Below are 15,456 nucleotides of genomic sequence, written 5' to 3'. Positions count from 1 at the left end.
TTAGAAGCAGCAGCTCTTGAAATGCTGTTTGATGAAAAAGAAGTCCGAGAGGCGATTAATGGTTGTGACAGCTCGAAAGCCCCGGGTCCCGATGGTTTCAACTTTAAATTCTATAAAAAGTTTTGGGACATTATTAAAGATGATTTAATGAAGGCCGTTAGATGGTTTTGGGAACGAGGTGAAATCTCCTTTGGATGCAATGCGTCTTTTATTTCTCTAATACCGAAGGTAGTTTCTCCAATTGAACTTAAAGAATATAGACCAATTAGTCTCATTAGCAGTTATTACAAGATTTTGTCTAAGATTCTTGCCTCGCGGTTGTGTGCTGTCATTCCCAAATTAACTGGCATTGAGCAAAGTGCTTATTTGAAGGGCCGCTCTATTCTAGATGGTGTCCTCATTTTGAATGAAGCATTAGTAGATTTGAAGATGCGTAAAAAGAAAAGCTTTGTCTTTAAAGTGGATTTCACTAAAGCGTTTGACAGTGTTAATTGGGGCTTTTTATGTGATGTTCTGAGAAAAATGGGTTTTGGTGCGAGATGGATTAAATGGATCAAAACTTGTCTTTCGTCGGCTTCGATCTCCATCTTAGTTAACGGCTCCCCTACCCAAGAGTTTTTCCCTCAAAGAGGGATTAGACAAGGTGATCCGCTTTCCCCCTTTCTTTTTATTTTAGCGATAGAAGGTCTTAATGCGTTTACTAAAATTGCGCTTCAAAGGGGTATAGTTAAAGGTGTATCGATTGGTAAAGATGAGGTTGTTCTTTTACACCTCCAATACGCAGACGATACAATCTTTATGGGGGAATGGAGTAAAAGTAACATATCGAACGTGGTGAAATTATTGAAATGTTTCGAGGATGCTTCGGGGTTAAAGATCAACATGTCAAAAAGCTGTCTTTATGGGGTAGGGATTTCGAGTGAGGCTATTGAAAGAATTGCAAGTCGGATAGGCTGTAAAGTAGGGTCCTTTCCAATTTTTTACTTGGGATTACCGGTAGGCTCTCGGATGACCAAAATGACTGAATGGGATCCGGTGATTAAAAAGTTTCATAAAAGATTCTAGGATTGGAAGTCACGTTCGTTATCATTTGGTGGAAGATTAACCCTAATCAAATCGGTCAATTCTAGTTTACCGTTATACTATTTCTCCTTGTTCCGTGCTCCTTCATGTGCCTTATCCTTGCTCGAAGGTTTTAGACGTAAGTTTTTTTGGGGCGGGATTGGGAATGATTCTAAAATGTCATGGGTAAAATGGGACTCGATTTTGAGTAATTACAATATGGGGGTTTAAATGTGGGTTCTGTAAAAGCAAAAAATTGAGCGCTTATCGGTAAATGGTGGTGGAGATTTAGAAATGAAACCAATTCTCTTTGGGTTAACGTCATTAAAAGTATTTACGGGCGTGATGGTGGGTTGGGATATTTGGGCAATGCTAGTAGTTTATGATGTGGTTCTCCGTGGAAAAACATCATTACAATTTCTAAACACATGAATAACTGCAACTTTAATTTTGTCGAGACGTTTAAGCTTTGTATAGGTGAAGACTCGACATACCGATTTTGGGATGATGCTTGGCTCGATGGTAGAAGCTTGAAGGACAGATTCAATCGGCTATATAGGCTAGAAAGTGAAAAGGATACATTGGTTAGAGATCGAATTAGTTGTAACGGGTCTTGTAACGACCCTGGATTTTCCAACGTTTAATTATTAATAATTTATTATTAATGCTTGTGTTTTAATAAACGTGTTCTTATACGTGTTACTTGTTACCGTATTTAACTTTTCATGGCCCGACTTGTCTTTGTGACACACGTACTTTTCACGAATAATATTTTCGAATATTATTTACACTCATTATTAATTAATATTGATCATTTTTAATTAACTAATGTTACTAGTTAATTACTTGGGTTTTGTTTATTTAATTTGCATACTTACTTGAACTTGGGCTTTTATTATTGGAAATGGACTTGGAAGCCCACCCTACTCTCTTAATGGACTTGTAAGCCCATATTTTATGCTAGTATTACATTAAGATGAAACTTAGATTAATTAGTGACATGAGGAATCTAGTTACATGCATACTTACACCATTTTCCCATACCACTTTGCTTTAATACCATTTCAAGCTAACACCATCTCCCCATGATAGAAAGTTGAAGTTTGACCTTGCCCCATTTGGCCCTTTGGCCGTCGGCTTTTGTGGAGAGGGGAGAGGGTCCCATTTTCAAATTTTGATTACTTATTTACAAGTATTACTTCCTCATTTCTTCACACACACATACTTACACTTTCTCTCAACTTTTTCTCTCATCCTTCTCTCAAAACTTTGTAAGTATTAAGCTTTATGTTCTTTCTTTTTTTCTTCCTAAAAACCGAAACATAAGCATACATCATCATCATCAAATTACTTCTTACTTGTTTAGTTACTTGTTTGATTGTTTGTAGTTGTTAAAGATCAAGTTATCTAGCTTGAATCTTCATGTAATCTTGGTTACTTTCATCTTTTGTTTGTAAAGAACCAAGAGCAAGAATCTAAACTTTCTAGTTTATGGTTCTACACTTAAATGTTTTAAAGATTTAAAGTTCATAAGTTTCATTATCATACTTGTGTTCATGTTTGTAAACTTGAGGTTTACTTTCTTAAAGATCAAAGCCTTGACTTGAATCTTTCTAAGTATGAACAACCATGAACTTATTACTTGTAGAATTAGTTTATCTCTTCATTTTATGTACTTTAAAGTTGTGATGTTGTTAAATTGGTCAAGTATTACTAGTTAATCTTGATCTCATATTTCTTGACACTAAAAGTTAACTTTGTAAGTTCAAGAACATGGAAGTATAACTTTCTAGTTATAACTTCATACACTTGTGTTGGATCTAAGTTGATATAACTTATGGTCTTCTAATTTTGTTGTAAATAAGAGCTTACAAGCTTACATACATTTTTCAAGTTGAAAATCTAAGTTTCATAACTTATGGTTTCATTAAAGTGTAGATCCAAGTTTTGTAACTTAGGATCTAATTTAAGAACACTAGATCTAGACTTTCTAGTCTAGGATCTTTAAGATCTAGCTAAGATCTAAGTTCTACAACTTAAGATCTTGATTATTTAGTTTACTTTCAAGTTTGTAGCTTAATATTACTAGTAGAACTCTTGTATGTGTCAGATCTAAGATCTTGATGTAACTTTGGTTCATCAAACTACTTACAACACTTAAATGAGTTGTGCTACTTATCTTAGACTTACACTAGTGTTATGATGATCAAACCTTGGTTAAGATGATGCAAACCCATCAACGAGTTGTACACTTGAAGCTATACGCATCAAGGATGAGAACCGTGATGAGCATCAAGCACCAAGAACCCACCGGAACACATTTACTTACTGTTTATGGAACTGATCAGACTACCTGGGCTACTGTAAAGTAGATTTTCAGTTAGTTCGGTTCGAGTAGATGATTTTTCATTTAGACCTCGTCTTAATCCGAGTTACGGTTTAGGATCTATGGCCTCCAGAAAGTCACTACACCCTATTAGCGTTGTACTGAAATTTCTGACCTACTCGCACTTAAACCGTCACCACAGTCAAACGAAGATGAGTTTGGTTCTGGAAATTGGTCAACCTCTAGGGGACTCATATACGGAGCCATGGCCACTGGTCTCACCTCATTTCAGTTTGTATAGAGGTCTTGGAGACTGAACGAAGTCAGCCCTTGTTTCAAACCCTAGTCTTGACTTAAAACTTACTTTACACTTTTTGTTTAATGATGAATGATGATGGTACTTAAGACCTAATTTACATACTTTTAAACCTTTGGGAACGATTTACTGACTTAGTAACTTTTGACTTAGGTTGAGGACCTTCCGGACCAAACTACTTGCTTACTATTCCCGCGTATCGACTTTTACTACTTTCCATTGTGAGTTATAGCATCCCTTTTTACTTTAACTATTTTGGGAACTGAGAATACATGCGCATTTTACGTTTTACATACTAGACATGAGTACTTAAACTTTATACATGTGTGGGTTATACAACGACATAAACTTTCCCCTTAGCTTGGTAACGTTTAGTCATTGGTCTTTGAACCGGTGAACGCGAATCTTAGATATGGATCCATAGGGTTTGACATCCCCACTTGGGCTAGTAGCGCTAGCATTTAACGGGTGTTTAATACTTCGTAAACTTACGCACTCGCCAAGTGTACTTTTAGGGGGTGTTATTTACGTTAAGTTAGTTACCAAGTGCCCACGGTTATACATATACTTTTCATACTGTTTTAAAACATTGTTGAAGCACTGAAATCTCTTGGCCTACCTTACATTACTGTTATACTTAAACTATAGCTCACCAACCTTTGTGTTGACGTTTTTAAGCATGTTTTTCTCAGGTGCTTAAGGTTTGCTTGCTTCCGCTGTACTAGTCATGCTTTGTAGACACCCGCTGCGCTTATTAGAGATGTCACCGCATGAAACGTTTAATTTGCATTCAAACAATGTTATTTTTTGAAACAATGTATTTGTAACGACCTCTGGGTCACGTACTATTATCTTTGCTTGATATTCGTAGAAGCATACTTTCGGATGTTAAACATTTGACGTTGGTTAAAACGTCACCTTTTATCATGAATGCAAACTTATTTTGAAACCGCATATAGTGTTTGACCTTGTAATGATCCTGTTGTTGATGAATCGTACACGATGATTTTGTACGGGGCATCACAGGTCTGCTTGGGTTTGTCATTGGAATTGGTGTCGTGAGCCTAATGGTCGTGTTAGATGTGAATTGGACAGCCTTGTTGCTGAGATTGCTGCCATTCCACGATCGGCTAGTGAAGGTGATAAATGGAAGTGGATCAACAGTAGCGATGGTATTTTAAAAACCAAAATTCTATCTTCTCTTGTTGATGACCAAATTTTAGATATAAATGATGAAGACAAAGAAACCATGAGAAATAACTTTGTTCCGTTATCCTTGAATATATTTTCATGGAGAGTAAAGCGTAAGAGAATTCCGGTTCGGGTTGAGCTTGATAAAAGGGGTATTGACATGGATAGTGTAAGGTGTCCCACGTGTAACGATGACATCGAATCGACAGATCACGCGATGATATTTTGCAAACACGCTTTAAATGCTTGGGATAGAGTCTTTAAATGGTGGGGGTTAGGTAATTTCTCAAATTGGAGTATTCATGAAATCTTGAATGGAGACGGATGCGGTGCGCAAACCTCAATCGGTAGGAAATTGTGGCAGGCGGTTGAATGGGTCAGTGGGTATCTCATTTGGAAAAATCGAAATCAAAAAGTTTTTCGAGATAAAATGTGGTCCGGGCCGAGTCTTTTGAACGAAATTCAAATAAAATCTTATGAATGGATTGCAAGACGTGCCAAATCTCTTGATATTGAATGGCATCAATGGCTCGTAAATCCTCGACAGTATCTTGATTACATCCCTCGTAGATCAGGCATATACTAACACACTCTTTGATCATGTTGTTGTTTGTTCTTGTTTTTGTAGTTAGGTTACAGCTCCTTTTGTGTCTCCTCTGTTTCCTTTTATAGTTTGCATCATGCTTCTGTTAATACTGCATGCTTACTGCATACAAGCATGGTGTTGCTATGTATCTTTCTTTTGTTCTTGTTCTTAATATGTTGGCCTTTCCAAAAAAAATATTTAGTGATAAACAATTCAAAATCTTGAGTTTCTATGTAACATCAGCCCATAATCGAAGGCAGGCTACCAAACCACATCGCCACTAAACTCATAGAGTATGGTGGACAATTCATCGTGCTTGGTCGCCAGTGCATTAGAAACGGGGAGTCGAGCCACTCGAGAAAAATCCGATTGCCGGAAAACACAAAGGTAAAAATCACCTCCAAGACAGAAAAACCAAACATCACCCTCCTTTAACACATACGCCCCAAAAAGATCAAGAGAAGTCGTTGTCAATGGTTCGTAGAAGAAAAAAGGAAGGAGAGCAAAACTGGCCAAAACACCCATAAATGAAGGAGAAGGAAGGAAATAAATGAAAACGAAAAAAATGAAACAAGAATACCATATGCCAGACTACCGACATGATGCCGGTGGCCAGAAAATCAGGTGACCGGAGAAAGTAATCTTTACTTTGATTTCTTGGACTTAGAGTCAGAGAGAAAAATAATTTGTGAAAAATATGTGTTACACACTTACACATTTAACTTTTTCTCTTCTGCAAAATGTACTTCATATAAATGAAAAAGCTTTCATTAAATGATGAAAAAGACCTAACCAAAAGCTATAGAGCAATCGACAAGACAAGCCTCACAATTATAGAGCGTACAAAAGAAAACAAAAACCTAACCAAACTATCTAAGGGCAAACCAAGTCTAAAACACGTAAACAAAGAAAGCGAACCAATAAACACCCTCACAAAATGCAAAAGAACAACAAAGCTACACTAAAAAACCAATCATGCAAACACATAAGAAACAACAAATAACAAAGCAACCTAACCGACAACGCCCAATAAATTGTCATCATTTGTATATAGAGTTTTTTTTGTCTCTAATAGTTGGTGAAGCATACTTGATTCGACAAAGACATTTCATGATAACATGCCTTCCTCACGAATAAATTTTGCAATACAAGGATTGAATAAAACCGTAAAACACTTGGTATATTTGTTAAATAGTTGTATAACTACAGAAATTATATATGAAGTATTAAATATCATTAAACTCCTAAATTTTTTATTATTTATTGCTCTAAATTAATCATATACGGAGTATTAAATAAAATCCAATCAAACTTACTTTATGTACAAGTGTAAAACTAACATTTATCATAATTATCTTAAATCCAACAAAAATCATATATAACATCGTTTTGGGATGACGGGAGTATTGTAGACACTTGTTGTGAGACGGATGTAGTGAAACCACTCTTTAATTAATCCGCCTATTACGTAACTTTTAATTTTAATCTTCAATTACTTCGCAAAAAACAGAACCATGTACAATAAGATAACTTGAAAGTTGTATGAGCGTATTAGCTCAACAACATGTCATACATATAAGCCTATGACTTTGTTAGAATTATTGGACCAAACAAGACGAGTTATTTAAACCAATTAATCACCCACAAACGACAAACGAAATAGCTAAAGCATACGAATGATAAAATAAATTCATACACGACACATGATTCAACGTGGTTATATCACGACTCCAAAACAGAGAGAAGGGTTTACTCCAAGGGCGCAAACCATAGATTTTCTTTTATAATTATCGAGCACATAGGTTACAGGTACATATGATGTATTTATAGTGCTAAAACTAAGACGATTTAGACACAAACGTTGACTCCTAATTGCATTACAATTCTGGGCGCCTGGATGCTTCTTCTCAATCGTGAAGGTCTTCTCCTTTCAAATCTCGCGGTCGCGAGAATCCCACAGTTCATAATCCTTGTTTTAGTCGACTTTTTTTCCATGTTTAAATCGAACTTCACACATAACAAACTCACATTTGAAGGAGACATTAAACAACCTTCACCAACTCGTCAACTCTGTTTAAACAAACCCCAAAATTACTTTAGATTAGCCGATTACCAACTCCTTTTGATATCGCTGGATAAAACCACCCGAATCACGCCACACTTCAATCGTTAACCTATAGGGATGGCAATGGATCTAAAAAAATCCGAGATCCGCGGATACCCGCGTCGGTGATGGGTGGATAAAATTCAAAATCTTTACCCGCGGGTGGGCGATGAATGTAATTTTGTACCCGCAGACGGGTCGGGGTGGGTGATGGATTTAATAGATCCGTTGCGGGTAAAATCCGATCCGAAAATTCGTAATACCCGTTTGAATAATCCGCGGATATACCCGTTCTAAATGAGTGAAAATAACTCTAGTAATTCGTCAACGTACTTTATGATTAGTTTTAGCAACTAAATTTTAATTGTTAATTTTAAACATTCTAACTTCGCATATATTAGTAAGAAAACTATAACTAATATTATATGTTTTCTCATTTTAATATATCATAAACATGAATATATTATTGGATGATTTTTTTTATGTCACTTTGAATTACGTAATGATATTTATTTTGAATATTTTAATTTACATATACTTCATGAATAAGATTCGCGAGTAAACCCGTGACCCGCGAATATCCGTGAATACGGGTGATGGATCTAAAAATAAATCCGTTAACCAAGATCCGCGGATTAATGGTTCGTAAAAAAATCTGCGGGTGCGGGTGATGGATGCAGTGGATCCGCGCCCACGACCCGCGGGTGCCATTCCTATTAACCTACGAGTATGTGAAGTCTTTCGACACCAAAAATAACTCTGAGCAATAATCCAATCTCTTAGTTACTAGCTTTGGCTATCTCGATTTCTTTCACCAATTGAAGTATGTGACTCTTCAATTATGGGATTCTTTCATGAGACAATAACGCCTCACCCATCAATTTAGACACGTCCAACAATACCGAACCGACATGTCAACAAACACTGCTACATATTATTCCCACTCTTTCTATGAATTCCTTTACAAATAATATGTAAACCCAACAGACGCCTTTGTAGACCTTACATCAAAGTACCCTAGCGAAAACGCAATCACCATATCAAATCTACCACTTTTTCAACTTTTAGCTTTCTTGTTGATACACTAACCTCCTCATAGCGCTATAAATTTCACAAACACCATCTTCTCTCCTAAACACGCTCTCACTGTACGAGTAAAAAGTAAACCGCGGCTACGCGAGAAGCAACCTGGTTCGTACCACCGGTCAGTAGCAAATTACTCTTCCATTGGAGAGTAAAACAAGTATTCGAAGCCCTACCTACAAGCATCATAGTAATCTTAAGAACATTGAAGAACAACGTCGTATAATCATCTCCATAACTCTACTAGTCGACTAACTCCCACTAACAAGATAATTTCCATCGGTTACCAAACTCACACTGAGTTCCCGACACCCTCAACAATCCTAGTAAGCTCAAGGTCCGGGACTTACAAGATTATGCCCTCTTCATGTCCTAAAGACTCCTAATTGGTCACCCTCGAAGAAAAAAAACTGCTCCCTTGGTTGAACCGTCAACCAAAATCCAAGCAACAGTCGAACTCATTCTATCTGACACCCTTCAAAACCAATTTTCTTGATGACAAGGAACTCTAACCTGCCTATATATTCCATAAACATTGGAATATCTGACCAAAAAAACTTTGGTCATCCCGTTTCAAAACCCGCAAGCAACAAACTTTTCCGATAACTCACACTGTCGACTTTCAAACCGATGCACCCCGTTCATTAAATCTGAGCTAAAAATCCCTACTGAGCCCCTGTAACAAACAAACATCTCTGAAAACACAGCTTGTATCGATTGAAGTTTCATGAGATAAAACTGTCTCACATGCGTCATCAAACCAGAAAAGTTCATCTTGAAACTGCCTAAATTTGAAAATTCGTAAATGAAAATCCAACGACCCGATCAGCCTCAAATTTTACAGCATGTAGACACATGTGTCTATTACCTAAAACCCAAATTTCAAGTCGATCCATCAGTTAACGAACCCGCTATGAATTTTCTCCTACAGTTGCGCATGAACATCCAAATTTTTACTCAATCATTCCTTCGCACGGGATAGCGAGGAACAAGAACCCAAACCCAATTACCCGGATTACCCGAAACTCTCTCTGCAATGAAACCATTAATCTGATCCCTAACTCTGTAACCCTTCGCTAATAAAAAAATCACATTCATCATACAAACGACTTGTACGACTGCATAATAACTTTTCAGGACCATTACCCCGAATCCCGATGTGATCAACTCTCCAGGATACATTATCATACCCATGAGTTCATCGCAACCAACTAAGTCACCGAGTCTCGATACATGTAGTAAAATACATGTCATCGTTCCCGATCTTCAAATCTTGAAGCTCCCATACCACTTGTTAAGATTATTAGACCCAACAAGACGAGTGATTTAAACCAATCACTCACCAAAAATGTCAAACAAAATAGCTAAAGCATACAAAGGATAAAATAAATGCATAAACGACACGAGATTTAACGTGGTTTTATCTCAACTCCAAAACACACATAAAATTTTACTCTACGGGCGCAAACAAGAGATTTTCCTTTATAATTTTGCACATAGTTTCAGGTACATAGGATGTATTTATAGTTCTAAAACCAAGACGAGTTAGATTCAAGTGTGGACTCCTAATCGCGTTAAGATTCTGGCCGCCTGGATGCTTCTTAACGATCGCGAAGGTCTTATCCTTTTAAATCTCGCCGTCGCGAGAATCCCACGGTTCAGAATCCTTGTTTTAGTCTACTAGTTTTCCTTGTTTAATTCTAACTTCACACTCAACAATCTCCCACTTGAAGGAGACATTAAACAACCTTCACCAACCCGTCAACTCTGTTTAAACAACCCCCACAATAACTCTAGATTATCCGTTACTAACTCCTTTTGATATTGCTCGATAAAACCATCCGCATCATGTCGCACTTCATTCGTTAACCTACGAGTAAGTGAAGGCTTTCGAAACCAAAAATACCGCTGGACGATTATCCAATCTCTTAGTTACTAGCTTGGGCCATCTTGGTTTCTTTAGCCAATCGAAGTATGTGACTCTTCAATCATAGCATTCTTTCATGAGACAATAACTTCCCACCCATTGATCTAGACACGTCCAATCCCGAACATACATGTTAACTATCACTCGTACATATTATTCCCCCTCTATCTAAGAGTTTCATTACCAAAAATAAAAAAACCCCTACAGACGCCTTTGTAAACCTTTCATCAAAGTAACCTAGTGAAAACGCAATCACCAACTTAATATCTACCACCTTTTTCAAATTTTCGCTTTCTCGTTGATACTATAACCTCCTCATAGCGCTATGAGTTTCATAAACCCCATCTTCTCTTCCAAGCACTCTCTCACTGTACGAGTAAGAAATAAACCACGGCTACTCGAGAAGAAACTTACTTCGTACCACAGGCCAGTCGCAAATTACTTTTCCATTAGAGAGTAAAATAAGTATTCGAAGCCCTAGTATTACCCGGAATCATCATACTAATCTTGAGAACATTGAAGAACAACGTCACTTAATCATCTTTGTAACTCTACTAGTCGACTAACTCCCACTAGCTCGATAACTTCTGTCGGTTACCAAACTCACACTGAGTTCCCGACACCCTAAAAAATCCTAGAAAGCTCAAGTTCTAGGACTTAAAAGATTATCCACCCTCTCCATCTTCTAAAGACTCCTAATTGGTCACCTTCGAAGAAAAAAACGCTCCCTTGGTTGAACCCTCAACCAAAATCCAAGCAACAGTCGAACACGTTCTATCCGACACCCTTCAAAAAACAATTTTCTTAGTGACAAGGAACTATAACCTACCCGTATATTCCATAAATATTGGAATCTCAGACCAAAAGAACTTGGTCATCCCGTTTTAGAACCCGCAAGCAACAATGTTCCCCGATTACTCCCATGTCGATTTCAAACTGATGCATCCCATTAATTACAACACCGCCCAAATATGAATTAAAGCACCCTGCCAAGCCCCCTTAACAAACCAACATCTCTGAAAACACAACTTGTATTGATTGAAGTTTCACGAGACAAAACCGTCTCGCACTCGCGTCATCAAACCCGAAAAATTCATCCTGAAACTGCCCAAATTCGAAAATTCGTATATGAAAATCCAATGATCTGACCAGCCTCAAATTTTACCACATGTAAACCCATGTGTCTGTTACCTACAACCCAAATTCCAAGTCGATCCAATGGTCAGCGAACCCGCTATGAATTTTCTCCTACAGATGCACATGAACATCCAAATTCTTACTCAATCGTTCCTTCGCACGAGATACCGAGGAACAAGATCCTAGACCCAATTATCCGGATTACCTAGAATTCTCTCCGCAACGAAATTATCGACCCGACCCGGACGCCGTAACACTTCGCGAACTATAAGAAAATCACCATCATCATACAAACGACGAGTACGATTACATAATAAATTTTCGGATTCATTACCCGAATCCTGATGTGATCAAATCTTCCGGATACATAGGCATAACCATGATTTTTTCGCGACCAACTAAGTCACCTGGTCTCGATACATGTTGTAAAACAATCCTTATGCCCGTCGTTTAATAACCCGATGATACATCCCTAAATATCAACTTTATCGAAAACCTTGCTTTCAAATCGTCATCGTGCCCGCTCTTTAAACCTTGAAACTCGATACCATTTGTTAGGATTATTGGACCCAACAAAACGAGTGATTTAAACCAACCAGTCACCCACAAATGATAAACGAAATAAAAGCATACCAACGATAAGTTAAATGCATGAACGACACGGAATTTAACGTGATTATATCACAAGTTCAAAAAACGGAGAAATGTATACTCCACGGGCGCAAACCTGAGATTTTTCTTTATAATTTTCATGCACATATGTTACATGTACATATGATGTATTTATAGTGCTAAAACTAAGACGAATTAGAATCAAACGTGAACTTCTAATCGCGTTACAATTCTGGCCGCCGGGATGCTTCTTCGCAATTACAAAGGTCTTCTTTTAAATCTCGCGGTCGCGAGAATCTCACAGTTCAGAATCCTTCTTTTAGTCGACTTGTTTTCTAGTAATTCGAACTTCACTCTCAATATATTTTCTAGTGTTCTATAACCGATTGATGCTAGATGAAAGTTTAATATGCATATCACATTATCACGTTAATCTAGATTCTTCTCGGAACACCAATTTGCAACTCAAATAATATATTAAGAGATTGTTTGTTGCACTTCTGGATATATACTAACGACTAGTTTATTTCATATTCATTGCGGAGTGGATTTAATTCAACTTGATCAAGTGTCTGGTAACCCAATCCGGAAAATAAATAATGAAATGAATTTTATATATGAAAATGTCATCCAATTTTCTTTCAAATGTTAATGTTAATTACGTTATTTATCTATTATACTAGTTGTCAGATCAATAAGTGTAAGGGTCCGTTAGAAGGTCGATTACTCCTTTTTAGTAAATTTTATGGTCTTCAAGGAATCTTCCCATATTTAAAAATGATTATATTCTTAATAAATAATGGACTAATTTTCTTGCTATAAGAATCTTCTCATATTTTTATACTTGTAAATGATAATATATATAAATATAATATATCATGCTCTCAAACTAATCAAACATCTCTTACCCAATTAAGTACTCTAAACCTAATCTTAGATAATTCATGTTTTGAAAATTTCTCAACAGCTAGCTAGCAAGCCCCGTTATACCGGAATATTATTTAAAATATGTACACACACAGATGTGACAATTAAGTCCTTTTCTATATAGTCAACTTAAAAACACCCTCCCATTTTTTCCTATATAATGTCCCCACGTTTTGTTTGTATCACACAACTTTATAGCTACATACAAAATATCTAAAATAGCCCATCACGTTCACTACAATTAAGTAGTGTCTTAAGATGGTAACCGCGGCCAACGTCGGTGGAAGCCGGTCAGAAATGGCTAGCTTCACCCTCCAAATCCTAAACGGCCGATGGTTCATGGTGTTTGCATCGTTTCTTATCATGTCTGCAGCCGGTGCCACCTACATGTTCGGTCTCTATTCATCCGAGATCAAAACATCATTAGGATACGACCAAAGTACACTTAACTTGTTATCATTTTTTAAAGATCTCGGTAGCAACGTTGGTGTACTTTCTGGTCTTATTGCCGAGGTTACACCGCCATGGGTTGTTCTATCCATTGGATCCGTACTTAATTTCTTCGGGTATTTTATGATTTGGTTGGGTGTTACTAAGAGAATTGCCAAACCAACCGTTTGGCAAATGTGTTTGTACATTTGTATAGGTAAGATTTTATTTTTTTGACAACTTTTAATAAACACTCAACATAACAAATATATACGTACGTATGAATGTTTTTACTACATATCATATAATTACTCACATGAATACCTAGTGATATCACAAGGTGTCAAGTTCAAAATTTTAATAGTACCGTGTACGTATTTTGGTATGGTTGAGGAAAAAAGTCAGAAACGATCCCACGATAAATCTGTTAAACCATTAAATCCGAAAAATAGATACCTCTTCTTTGGATAGCCTGAAATTAGGAAAAAAAAAATGTTAGTCATTTGTCCGTTTATACTACACTTAGTAGTTAGTACATATTTGACCATCATACCTCTTTGTTGCTAAAAACTGGAGTAACAAACACGATCTAGACTACAATTAAAAGAAACTTTGAGTTTTTCTTTTTTTCTGAAAAAACTTTCACTTTTACAAGAATGGGAATTACATAATCTTTAGTTTTGCTTTCTAGTTGCGACGCAACTTCGAATTTTTTTTCTTTTTGTATTGTTTCGATAGGCTCTTTCATCGGTTGATGAAAGAATCTATCAAAACTTTTGATAATTAAAAACTAATGTGTCATTAATTTTGTTTACTTATTTGTAGGCGCAAATTCACAATCTTTTGCCAACACCGGAGCATTAGTGACATGTGTAAAAAACTTCCCTGAGAGCCGAGGCGTTGTGCTAGGCCTTTTAAAAGGTTTCGTTGGCCTAAGTGGCGCCATCATCACTCAAATCTACTTCGCTATCTATGGTGACGATAAAAGTTCTCTCATTCTGCTCATCGGTTGGCTACCAGCCATTATATCCGTACTATTTGTACGTACTATTCGTATCATGAAAGTCGTACGCCAAAATAACGAGCTCAAAGTATTCTACGACCTTCTCTACATATCGCTCGGCCTAGCCGGATTCTTGATGATCGTTATCATACTCGAAAAAATGATCCAATTTCCACGACCCGAGTATGGTGGTAGTGCTGCAGTTGTTGTTTTTCTCCTCTTTTTACCACTTGCAATTGTTGTAAGAGAAGAGTACAATATTCGAAAAAATAAAATTGCGTCACTAAATGATCAGTCGCCAATAAAAATCGTCACTGATAATAATCCTACTATAAGAACTACAACCGTCGCGACACCACCACCACTGCCGCCAGCTAAGGAAGAAGTCGAACTGTCGTGCTTCAAAACGGTGTTCGATCCTCCAGAGAGAGGTGAGGATTACACGATACTTCAAGCGTTATTTTCGGTTGATATGTTATTGTTATTTTTAGCGACGATTTGTGGTGTCGGTGGGACGTTGACTGCGATTGACAATTTAGGACAAATAGGGGAATCTCTCGGGTACCCGACCCGAAGTATTAGTACGTTCGTGTCACTTGTAAGTATATGGAATTATCTTGGAAGAGTTACAGCCGGGTTCGGATCGGAGTATCTTCTGAAAAAGTATAAATTTCCAAGGACACTTATGCTAACCCTAACCCTAAGTTTATCTTGTGTTGGTCACATTTTAATTGCATTCGGGGTACCTAATTC

General features: G+C 37.0%; 2 protein-coding genes across 2 annotated transcripts in view; both read left to right on the top strand.

The window, feature by feature from the left end:
* The first annotated feature begins 1,490 nt into the window (after window positions 1-1,490).
* Window positions 1,491-5,481, top strand: LOC139890122 (uncharacterized). The gene is made up of 2 exons (XM_071873022.1): window positions 1,491-1,672; window positions 4,731-5,481. Exons 1-2 carry the CDS (start codon window positions 1,491-1,493, stop codon window positions 5,479-5,481), a joined length of 933 nt encoding a protein of 310 aa, XP_071729123.1.
* Window positions 5,482-13,481: 8,000 nt separating this feature from the next.
* The window catches only part of LOC139893687 (protein NUCLEAR FUSION DEFECTIVE 4-like), a 2,597-nt gene continuing 622 nt past the window's right edge, over window positions 13,482-15,456 (top strand). Inside the window, exons 1-2 of the mRNA XM_071876865.1 lie at window positions 13,482-13,917; window positions 14,526-15,456. The exon at window positions 14,526-15,456 is cut by the window's right edge and continues 622 nt beyond it. Coding sequence (XP_071732966.1) covers window positions 13,530-13,917; window positions 14,526-15,456 — 1,319 coding nt within the window. The 5' untranslated portion in view covers window positions 13,482-13,529. The remainder of the gene's footprint in view (window positions 13,918-14,525) is intronic.

The sequence above is a fragment of the Rutidosis leptorrhynchoides genome, chromosome 2 (assembly GCF_046630445.1).
Source record: "Rutidosis leptorrhynchoides isolate AG116_Rl617_1_P2 chromosome 2, CSIRO_AGI_Rlap_v1, whole genome shotgun sequence".
Lineage (NCBI taxonomy): Eukaryota > Viridiplantae > Streptophyta > Magnoliopsida > Asterales > Asteraceae > Rutidosis > Rutidosis leptorrhynchoides.
Note: the sequence above shows the minus strand (reverse complement) of the source record. Positions and strands in the feature narration are given on the sequence as shown.